Source organism: Nothoprocta perdicaria, unplaced genomic scaffold, assembly GCF_003342845.1.
Source record: "Nothoprocta perdicaria isolate Ctin4 unplaced genomic scaffold, notPer1 scaffold_256, whole genome shotgun sequence".
In the NCBI taxonomy this organism is placed as follows: domain Eukaryota; kingdom Metazoa; phylum Chordata; class Aves; order Tinamiformes; family Tinamidae; genus Nothoprocta; species Nothoprocta perdicaria.
Genome location: NW_020455484.1, coordinates 56,990 through 68,833, shown reverse-complemented (window position 1 = coordinate 68,833; position 11,844 = coordinate 56,990). Strand labels below are relative to the sequence as shown.

Here is an 11,844-nt window from a genome sequence, read left to right as displayed (position 1 = left end):
GCCCTCCTCCCTTTTTTTTTTTTTTTAAGGCATACTGTGGTATTTTAGTTCTTTCACTTGGTTCTGCTTTGCCTTGTGCCTATCTGCTACTAAAATGAAGTAATGTCCTATCACATGCTTTATAAAACATAATCAGGTTTTTCACCCAYTCTCGATCTTCCTCATCCTTCATCTAACTCCTCCCAAAAGCCATGCATTATATAGACCTGCTAGTCAAGGAAGGCTGAATGTGACTTATTCCGGAGCCAGGTTAGGGCTCTTGAGGCATTAGCCAAAGAGGAGTCGTTCAAGAGCGACCAGAGGTGCCTTCTCTTCTAGGGGCTGAGCGGGTTGTGTCGAGCATTTCCAGCCCCTGCTGGCCTGGGGAGTTTCTGACCTGAGCTCTTCCTTACGTCGTAGCACAAGACTACAAAACTGGCTTTCCTCTTTTTTTTTTTTTTTTTAATAGCAATACATTGACTGGTTAATTTGTGAGGTTAGGAAATACCCAGCACATATTGCACTTTTGACACTAGGACTGAACTTAACTGTGAAGTCCCATGTGTTGTCAAATAAAAGATGAGAATGGCAAAATAAAATAAGCAATGGGGGGAAGGAGTTAAAATCATGATGCCCTTCTCCTTCAACTCTGAAACATTCCTTTGATCAGAAATGCAGAAATTCCTAGTAGCTAATCTTTGCAGTAGCTTGAACTGAGACTGAAAGCAGTGACTACCAGTGGTCTCACCTTCCACAGACAGGCTTTTACCTGTGGATGCTGAATCTTCAAAGCTCTTTGCAAGATTAACTTACAGCTTTCAGTTTTCTCTTGTGTGATTTTTTTCTTAGACAATACAACAATTTTCTTTTCTATTTAGAGCTCATTTTAATTTTATATAAATATATATAACATGAATTTAAAATAATATATATTGTATATTTAGTATAAAATGTTGGGTTGAGCTCAGCAATAAATGTTTTTGCACAACACTTCTGTGAAAGACAGATTGAATTAATCTAAGATGCATTAGTTCATGAATTTCACTCTGTAGCATCAGCCAAATTGCGTGCTTTTTAGCTAATGTTTTGTATGTAACATGTTGATTAGATAAGCTCACATCTCAGTCAAGGTTTAGAGTTGAAACATAGCTGTGCAGACCCTGCCATTATTAATCTGATCCAAATTCACCAGAACATGATCATCAGCTAAAATGCACATTTTATCTGATACTTTTTTTTCCTTTGGGAAGGGTTGAAGGAAGAAAATTTGATGCCAAACAATTCTGGCAGGATGTTAAATCTCTGAACTTTGTCAAATCTCAGAACTTTCCAAATAATGCATGTAGCTAGGGGAGTTGCACCAGGCAGCAATACCTTTAAAAGACCCTGTCCGAAGACTTCTACCTCTTCTACATTTTCTTCATCAAGGCACCTCATTCAAATTGCTGTCTTTGTCTTTATATTTACTAAAGGAAATTGGAGATCTGGGGACTTGGAGTCCCTTAATTGCCGAACAAGCATCCTTTCAGCATCTCTCCTCCTGGAAGTAGGCTTTTCCTTCTGGGGAGGAAGATCCTCTCTGAACCTTAAGATGGGGAGTAGATCAGATGCTGCAGCCTGTTGAGCTTCTCTGATAGTCATGGGAAACAGGTAAACTACCACATACTGTGAAATTAGGCTATAGGGTGATGAACGTGAATCAAATCATGTATTCTTCGTGAAGCCAGGTCAAACAGCCACCAAAGGGTAACTATTTTCAGTCATAATCCTGAGTGTCATCGCAATCAGCGACATGGTGATGAAAGGGCCGGTTATTCCTTTTTCCCCTCTTCTCCCTTGAGAGTTAAACCTAGCAAAGCCAAATCAAAGGAAATAAGAGGCTGGCTCCTGGATAATTTCCAAGTAGCGTAAATAGGATGAAAAGTGAAAGATGTCTGCAATATCCCCATGCAAAATTAGGTTAATACTTCACTACTTTCCTGCACAGCAGTTCTTCTAAAGACAGGTTTTCCCCAGGTTTTTACTACTTTTTTAAAGGCCTTCGGTAATAAAACTGTAGTTGTACATACTAAATAACCCTCAGTATTCACAAGCAATAAAGCCACGCAGAGCTGTCTTTCTAGGCAGCAGGGCTGAACTTGGTTTGGGGACTGTGTATGAGCGAAGGTGTCAGGCTCATGGTGAGCCCCAACCAAATGCAAGCAATAATTTCAAACACAGGTTTTAGATGTTAAAACCTTCCGAGTGATATTTTCTGCTATGTGATCCAAACCCGCAAAAGTGATAGTAGCTGTTCTAAATCCTTTTTGAGACGTGTGAAGTAAGTTAAAAGGAGGCAAGCAAGATGAAAAATGGGCTGCAAATCTTTTTTGGTGACTTGGACTATAACTGCAGTGTTCTCTCCCTCTAAGAAAGATGCTAATGGCCTAAATTTTGTCCACTTTGTCCAGTTTTCTCTGTTAATTTGAGATACATGGCTAAAACCGAGCAACTCGGTCACCAGTGTGAATGCTGTGGGTTTTACATCTGTTTTCTGCTAATCAGAAGTAACTTTCAATTGTCTGGGTTCTGTGTCTTGTTTGAATCCAATCCAAGTTGTCTGATGCACATGTCTGGGGCTGGAGCAGGTGCCAAGAGCCTGTTGCCTCCCTGCTGTCCCATCACCTGACCCTTCCTCCACACTCCTTCTCCACTTGGTGCAAGAGCCTTGAGGATGTGAAAACAGAAATCCTGGAACTCTCCCAAGCTGCCATCAGTTGTGTGAACCATTAACCCTCCAGGAGTCGTGTTGGACTCCAACTAACTTTATCACATTTGCTGCTACATTCGTAAAATGAACTTTTGGCTGTATTTATTAGCAAATTTTAATCTAGTTTACAGTTTAAGGGGTTTTTTTTTGAGTAGTTTTTGCCCACAGATGGATTAGAAGTGTTGGTGTTTGGGGTTTTCTTTCTTTGTTTGAGTGAATTGCTAATGGCACAGTGGTCCCTCTGCTGTTCTTGATCTGGATTTTCTGGAAGATGGTATTGCAGGAAAACCTGCAGTCAAGCTAAACTCTGGAAGGCTTCCTCCCACACCTCTACCTTTCATCTTTTGTTAACTGCGGAGAATCACTAAAGGGACACTTGCTTTCTGTATGTTTGTTTGTTTGTTTCATGAAATGAACCAGAARGTGAAAGCTGTAGGTAAATGACTGATTAATTAACACTTTATGCAATTTTAATTTTATAGAAATTAAAGGTTATTAGATTTTTGATTGGTCCAAGCTCTGGTGAAATGGCTGTTACCCCCCATGACTTACTTGATTCAGGCCTTTGTCCTTTGTTTAAGTGCCTTTTTTTWTTTTATTTTATTTCCCCGCCCTCTTCAAACTGTTCTCAGAGATCCTGAAGTGCTGGAAAGCATTTTGGAAAAAAAAAAAAAAAACCTTAAGCTTGCCAAGATGGCTTTATGCTGTTATACTATTTTTTCCTTTTGTAATACGTGTAATGTGTGTGTAACTTCATAGCTGCTGTACCATGGCATTTGTTCTGTATGCTTGTGCTTTCTTTCTCACACTCACTCACACACAAACCAGTATTCCTCAGAATCCTGTTTATCCTGCGATGCTCTGGCTGTGTTAAACTGTTTTACCTGCAAAAGGTGAACATTTGGGGAAAGAAGACAACATAATAAAAGGGATGTGTGTGTGTGTGTGTGTGTGTGATTGTGTGTAAACGCGTATGGGAGAAAGGAAGTGGCTAATGGGAAAGAAACCTTTTGCATTTTCCTCTTGAAGGTTTTGAATTTGAATTTAATTAGGTCGTAAGTAAAACATGGAACCTGTCTGGATACCTTGTTTACTACTGGACCCTTTCACACAATTACTGAGCTTGCGAAGGCATGTGCTCACATAAATGTGAGCAGGAAAAAGAGGTTAAAACAGCAGCTTCCAGATGTCCTGAGTTGCAATGAATTGCAAGGGATCTTGTTGTTGTATAGCCTGAAAACAGTTATTGCAAAATTCTCGCGTTTGGCGAAGTGGTCACTTCCTGTTATATGTAAGAACACRTGTAAGAAGAACAACATATGTAAGAAGAAGCTCTATATACCCTGTTAGAGTAGAGCTGCTAATTGAAATTAAAGCTGCCCATGCTTCACAAGCTGCCTAAATCATGTACCATAAAAAAGTACTTATCTAGTTCTGCCTTCTCTCTTAACAGAATGAACCATTAATCAGAATTCATTAAAACAATGATCAGTAAGTTCATGTATTGTCAGCTGCAAGTGAACTGTCACAATACTATTTGTGCTTGTTTCCTTTTCTCTTGACTAAATTAGCTATCTGCAGTAGATCTGGTGATTTTAGTAGTTGTGCCGAGGATGTGTCTAGGTTATGATTATTGCAAACATAAATACCTGAAATAACAACTCATGTGCTGATCAGTGMTAAACGCAGGATAACAAATAGCATCACTGGGCTGTGCTAGTTCTGTGAGGTGCTTCCACTGGGCAACATCTAATTTTGAATTGTATTGTGAAAAGTTGGTATTTATCTCTTCAGAAACTGCAATAGGAATGGCATGCAATGTTTTTCCTAATTAGGTGGAAAGCTCATCTCCAGAGCAATAAATAAGATACTGAAATATAAATGAGATTTAAAAAAGCCTAACAAGCTGTTTCAGTCTTAGCTCATCTTAATACAACTAAATGAATCGGTAAATTACGCTGTAAGCACATCTTGTTTCCCAGTTACTGGTGCCAGTCAGAGCTGGTACAGTTGCTGGTGTTGCTGGTAGCTTGGCCAGTGGAAGTGATGACCCCAGCGCTTCCTCATCTGCCTTGGAGATGCCAGCAAAGTTACTCCAGGGGAGTTAGCCTGGCAGTAAACCAGTAGTTGTACGAGTAACTTGGCTTTTCTAATGCTGTTTAATTCATTTGAGGCACCTCTGCTCCCTTATCTCTGACTGACTTGGTAGACAAAAAAACTATGACTGGTGATCAGTGCTGACTGTTGCAGTGTTCTTAACAGCTGTGGCTGTTCTCAAAAATCAATGTCCATTTATTGTTTTAAGTAATCACTGCCAATGTAAAGCAGCCAGAAGTAGACTTGCTGGGCTACTGGAGAAAAATAAGAAGTCGTGTAGGGAAATGTTCTTGTTGCAGAAACTTCTGGTGTAGCTTGATCATCCTTGTCCTGTGATCCAGTGATCCCTTGCTGCTGTATTGTAGCCTTTTGGGGCCATAGAAGTCCCGTTGCTGCTATAAGTTATGCTGAGAGATCAGCATGGCCTGAAACTAACCCAAAACTGGGGAAATGCAATGATTTCCTACAGCCRGTTTTGCACACTCCTCATAAATGATGCTGTAGTAATCTTGCCGGTAGTCAAGGAATAAGGTCCGTATTTTGTAGCCAGTTCTTGACAGCTATAAATCTACAAAGCAACTCTGGAAATGAATTGGGTTTGTGTGTTTTGTGACTTCAAAAAGAATTTCGGTCTGATTTTCCTTGCAAACTTCTCTGCTTATGTAATAACCATTAACTATTGCCTTTATAGTGAAGTAATCCTAAACAAATAGTTTTCACTACCTTTTGACTTTTTTATAATGCTCAATACTACTGGGTTTTTTTTGGCCTAGCAGGGTGTGCTGATGTATCTTGCCAGAAAATACGTTTGTTTGTTTGTTACTGTTCAACACCAGGAGAAAGGAGGTGAGAGAACCCAACAAATACCAGTGAAGAGGTACCATCAGGTCCAAGCCAAAAGAAGTAGCTGTGGAGGCAGCCAGAGCTGCTTTGAGACAGAGCACATATCCCCAGTGGGCAGGGGATGGGAGAAGAAACATTTCTGTGTTCTCATTTTTTTTTCCAGATAAGGCCTTAGTTTGATTAGTAGTCAGTAATATCAACTATGCAGATAAGTATTCTCTGTATGTTTCAGTGTTAAACACACTCTTTCCCGAGCCACACCTTTTAACACATGTTGAAATTTTACCCAAAGAAAATGGAATATTTTTGAGCATCGGTATTGCAGAACTGTTTTTTGCTAACCTAAAGAAAGAAAATTGTATTTTAAGAGAAACCCTTTCCCTGGTGCAGCACCTAGTGTCAAAAGTGTCATGAAACTGCTTTAAGAGGGACGCTAATATGACCTCTTGTGACAAGTTTTAGTCCACGAGCTTTTGGAATATTCAGCTCCAAAATTTAGTTTAAGAAACTACAGCAGGTTTTTCTTTTTTTTTATGTATAGATTGGATTTGGGGAGAAGCCAGTGAGAGACATCCTGTGTTCCTTCCAGTATCAGAAGTATATTCAGTCAATTCCTTACGTAAATGAAGTTTCTTCTAAACAAGGGGAGGTTTTAGCTATGTAGCAGCTGAATCTCTAACTAAAACTGAATTGAGATTTACCCATGTATTTCTCACTGACATTTTAGCCTTGTATGTAATTACAAAAGAACAGCTTAGCTCAGAGGTGAGAACTGTAGTGTGTGTTATTGCAGTAATTCCATCACGTAGCAATTAGTACCATGTTCTTGCATAGCTCTCAAGATCCATATTGGAAATAGATGAAGAAAAAACTATTTTTGGACTACTGTTTAAAAAAAAAATACAAAATTCATTACTATTTCTCCCAAAGTCTACTGAACAGTGTTATATTTTAGCAGTTAAAGTAGTACCCTTGTGTGATTTGTCTCTTGTAGTCCTTTCCTGAGGGAGGGTTAGAAGCATTTCATGAGTAATCCTTAAAATTTTTGCATTTTCTAGCTTGTAAGTCAGGTGCTTGTAACAAAAAGGCGTCAGTGTGGTTATAACCTCTACAGCTACARAAGCGCTGTGTTAGGAATATGTCACTGAAAGAGAAAACACGCAGGTGTGACAGGGTGCGAGTCCCTCTGGCTCTGCCTGGCGAGGCTCACAGGAGAACAGAGGCTGCAGACACGCTGCTGTGCTGCCGATCGTGGGCAGAATCCCCCACTGACAGAGTTCTGGCCTCGACATGCTTTGTTTGTTGTCATGGTTAGCGCATATGTTTTTAAGAACCTTGAAAATAGCCACATTCTTGCTGGCTGGTGATGAAAACGAATGAGGCCACGTAAAGTGAGGGGCTGGGAAAGACAGACACCGTTTTTCTTGCCTTTTAGTGTGCATCTTGGAACAAACCTGTTCGTTACAAACAAGCACTCGGCAACAGCTACGGTTCTGGGTAGTCTCGGTCTCAAACAAAGGAACGCACAGTTCGCACGCGGTGGCAAACCTGTGCGAGTCGCAGATCCTGTAGTGCTGCTTTATTTAATCCATCGTGCATTTGTGCGAGGTCACCTTGCCGCTCTTAATGCGTGCTTGCTTCAGAGCAAACGGAGCCTGGCGGTGGAGGGCACCCGGACAGCCGCGTGCTCGCTCGGGCTCCCCAGAGTACTCCCGTGTGAAATGCTCCCCCTCTTGCAACAACACAGCTGAACAACCAAATACAGCTACATCCGGGTGACTAGCACCGCTTTCATTTGGGTTTTTAGGGAGATGTGTTCCACTAACTTCAAGGGTTACTGTATTTTAAATGTGATTTAATTTCTTTCCTCTCTTCTTATGAAACTGGACCTGAACACAAGTTTTATGGATTTTTTTTTGTAATAATCTCAGGACCTGAAAGATTGTAGCATTTAGTGTGTCTTAAAAATGATGTACTGTACCAGCCATGGATTTTTGTAAATACACCTGTTTCCCTCTTTTGTATTTTTTTTTAATGTGTAAGGCTCTTTGACAGAGGAACTGGTGCCTGTTTAGTTTCTATCCTGAACTGAAGCCGGAAAATGGGGAAGCTGCTGCTGCAAAAGCTTGCACCAGTTCCAGATATGGGTATGTTGTTCTGATCAGTTTAATAGCTGCTAGTATATATTTTTTTATCTTTTAATTGGGAAGCCAGCCTGCGTTCCCGTTATGGCTAGCAGAGCCCTATCAGGGAGACTTGTAAAGTTAAATCTCTTTTGTTCGACTTCTTGATCTTTTCACTCCTTCAGACATGCAGGGTGACAATCCCTGACAATATTTTGGTCCAAAAAGACGATGGTATGTGTACCCTGCGACTACCTAATGGTGTAATTCCTGCAGGCTGATGCGTGTTTCACCTGCTCCAGGGGTAACTTTCCCTTCCATTTTCCACCTTTCTGACAGGAGTGCTGCAAAGATTATTATTATTATGTGTTTGTTTTAGCAGCAGCAGCAGTCTTTGCTCTGGGATGCAAGCTGGCAGGCGCCTGTTCTGCAGCAAGAGCCTTACTCGATATGGTGTAGCTGTTCCCTGTCCTTGACTGCGACAGGCTTCTTTTCCATGAGTGTACTTTTCTTTTTTTGTACGTGTCATGTGTCCGTGCTGTATTAAATAAAGAGGAATGTACATATTAGCCGTGCCTCTGTAATTTCACACCAAGGTTTAACACTTTTATTTTTATTTTATTTTTTTATCTGAGGGAGGGAGGGAGGGTTCATATAATTAACCTTTTTGGGAGGGCTTCTGTTGGGTGTGGGGAGTGGWTAGGAAGGAGGAATAAAGAAATAAGGGGGGGGTGCGTGTGTAGTATGTGTAATTTTTTGTTCTGTTTTGTTAGGGAAGCCAAACTGTACCCCCTCCCCTCAAAAAAAGTTGAAAAAAAATCATTGAGGATAAAAACCCCGTCGCTTATTTAAGGAGCGTTTCCCATGGCGGCTCCCGCCTTTGCTGCGACAAACTACTCTTCCCAGCAGCCCCTGCGTGATCCTCCTGCCCCCCACGGGGGAGAGGTCCCAGGAGGCTTCGCGGCACCGTCCCTCGCTCGGCGAGGAGCAGCTGCCCAATGGGGAAGTTCGAATGTAGAACAATGGGGTCCATATAAGGGAAGGGGCGGGGAAAGGCATAAGTAAGGGGCTGGAAGACTGCATTTTGCGGGAGCCCCAGTGGCCTAATGGATAAGGCATTGGCCTCCTAAGCCAGGGATTGTGGGTTCGAGTCCCATCTGGGGTGGTGCCATTTTGCCTCCCGCAGCCTCTTCTTTTGGTCCCCAAGACAGCGGTGCGGGCCTTTCCGCGCCGAGACGGCGCGGGGAGCGACGCGCAGGGTCGCGGCAGCCCGAGCCTGGCCCCGCGCGAGTCCCGTGCGCGGCGCTGGAGCCTGCGATTAACGAGGCGGCTGCTCTGCTCTGCTCTGCTCTGCTTCCCCCGCGACCCTTCGCCCGCGGCAGTACGCCCCTGCCTTTCCAAACCTGAAACACCTTACGGCTCGCGTGTTCAGCCCGATTAAACTGGCGAATTTAACTTCAAAGCCGCAGAATTTGAGAATTGAATGGCTGGTGGTGTCGTATCCAAGTTTTTTTTTTTTTTTTTTTTTTTTAGTTGATTTGACTCTAACAAGCAAAGTAAAACTCATCTGTCCACGCGAGGGACCCTACGGGCGCTGCTACGTGGGCACGGCCCCCTCCTCGCCGCCCCGGCGCATGCGCCTCCTCCGCTCGGCGCTCGACTTTCTGCACTTGACCCAAGCAAAGGGCGGGTAGGGGAGGGGGCGAGAGAGGAGCGGCGATCGCGCGGCTCGGTGCTCGATAGCTTGCGCTGGCCGCCCCGCGCCGCCCGGACCGTTGGCCGGCGCGCGCGGGGCCTCCCCGCGCTCCCGCGAGATGCCGTCGAGGCGCGAAGGTTGAAGCGGGCGCCCCCCGCCCCGCTTCCCTATTGGCTGGCGCGGCGAGGCGGCGGCGCCCCGATTGGCGGAGCGCAGGGCGTGTGCGGGAGGGGCGCAAGATGGCGGCGCTGGGCTCGCCGCTGCGCACGCTGCGCGGCCTCCTGCGCGAGCTGCGCCACGCGAGCGCCCGCGCGGGCCGCCCCTACCGCGACACGCCCGCCTACCAGCACGTCATGGCGGCCTTCCGCGCGCACCGGGTACGGCGCGGGCCGCCCCGCCGCCCTCGTGCCCSCGGCCGCCGCGTGGCGCGTCCAAGTGCCTGCCCCGTCCTCTCCGCAGGTGACCAGCGAGAAGCTGTGCCGCGCGCAGCAGGAGCTGCACTTCCAGGCGGCCACGTACCTGTGCCTGCTGCGCAGCGTGCGGGAGCACCTGGCCCTGCACCACGAGTACCACGGCAAGGGGGAGCGCTCGCCGCGCGAGGTGGCGGGSCTCGTGGGCTTCAGGCTGCCGCAGCAGCCCGGCGGAAAGGGCTGGGATCCCTAGGAGCGCCCGCCAAGGCCCCGCGCGAGGCCTTCGCAGCCGCCRCTCCGCGTGCTGCTTGAATAAAGATGCTCCGTTGTGGAAACGGCCCAGCTTCGTTAACCTTCTCTGGGTTTTAGGTGTGATTCAAAGGATCCCTGATGGGAGATGCCTCTCTGCTTGTCAAGCACACACAGCCTACCACTAGATCGGGGTATCTGGTGTGACAGGCAGCCCCCCAGAACGTGAGAGCAGGGCTGTGTGCAAGGAGGAAAAAAATACGGCTTTTGAAAAAGTGATTTCTGTAAACAATTTTCCTGAATGTGAAGGTAAGAGGATCTSTTTGCCGCCTGTGGGATTCTTCTGTCACGTTCTCTGTGTAGCAATCTTTGCGTTTTCCTAAGAGCAAAATCCCTGTCCTTGAAGGTATTAAAAGAGATCTCTTCATCTTGAAGATGTTTTTCTACCATAGTAAGCTAATGATTAACATTTGAAAGTGAACAATGCTGCTTAATCAATGGCACGTTCCTGAGGTTTGGGAATGGCTTACAGCCATTACAGCGGGGGTGCTGTTCTGCTCTAATACCTCATGTGTTTTGGAAGCACTTCTTCAATGAACTGAATGCTTGTGCTGTGAGTTTAAAATTTTTAAGGTTCTGTGGACTGAAAATTCTGGTAGTTTTTGCARAATCCCACCAGGTGAGCAGCAGGGGTGTTATTTTGGAAAACTGGTGATGTTCCAGGTGGAAAAGTACCCATTWGTTAGTAGCTGACTTGATCAAAGTTACTTGGAGTCAGTATTCCCTGAGAATTGATAAAATGTCTTTGACACTGTGAGATGCTTTAAATRAAGTAACTGCTTCATTCTGCCCTTCATTTTCCAGGTGGGCTGAAGTCCCTCATCCAAAGTYTTGCATGTTGTTCCAGGTGAAAATGCACAGCTTGCTGAAATAAAAAGCTGAAATTTGGTTAGAGAGAGACGAGATGGGGCAATTTTTGCTCTTTAAAGAGTACCTAGCGCTAAAGGTTGTACAGTTTGAGTATAAATGATGGCTAAACTTTCTCCATGTCCCCTAAAAAGACTAAGATGTTAATATAAATTCAAGTGGTATCTCTTTGAATTAACTCCCCCATGATGCAAAACAAAACAGTGACTAACAAAAGCCTGTCTATATATTGAAGGGGAAAAAAAACAGCATGTTGTGAGTGGTTGAGGAGCGCAGAGGACCCTGGTTTGTTCTACCAGGCTATCTTTAAGTACTGCAGTTCCCTGCAARTTCTTGTTAAACTGAAGATACTTGTGGCCGACTTCACAGTTTTTGTTTTTATTAAGGTAGTCTTAATATTTAACACTAACGTATTGGACCCTGGGCCTTGATCCCTACTKGTGCTGCTGACTTTGCTCGGGCACTCGGTGGCCACACGGTGGCTGAGGGCACGAGCGCAGAACGCGCGAGCTGCCGAGCTCGCAAGCCGTGGARTTGCCCAGCACCGGGCCTCGCTGCTCGGGAAACGTAACCGGATCCGACACGTGGCAGTTCCTTCAGTTCTAAGGGCGGCTCTCTAAAAACCGGCTRTTGTAGCTTTCCAGCATTAACTAACGGAGCCGCTCCGATTTGATCCCCGGTGACAGCGCGCCGGGGCCGGTGGCTGCCGGCCGGGGCCGGAGCCGCGGGAGGCGACGCTGGCTGCGGCGGCGGAGCTGCCCCGGCCCCGCG

The 11,844-nt window shown here is 45.1% G+C and overlaps 1 protein-coding gene and 1 non-coding gene across 2 annotated transcripts; both read left to right on the top strand.

Annotated features, from left to right (window-relative positions):
* Nucleotides 1–8,883: 8,883 nt before the first annotated feature.
* Nucleotides 8,884–8,956, top strand: TRNAR-CCU. The gene has a single exon. It is a non-coding gene; the product is annotated as a tRNA-Arg (tRNA).
* Nucleotides 8,957–9,726: 770 nt separating this feature from the next.
* On the top strand, nt 9,727–10,200 carry FMC1 (formation of mitochondrial complex V assembly factor 1 homolog). The gene is made up of 2 exons (XM_026040411.1): nt 9,727–9,864; nt 9,947–10,200. Exons 1-2 carry the CDS (start codon nt 9,727–9,729, stop codon nt 10,148–10,150), a joined length of 342 nt encoding a protein of 113 aa, XP_025896196.1. The 3' UTR covers nt 10,151–10,200.
* Nucleotides 10,201–11,844: the final 1,644 nt, after the last annotated feature.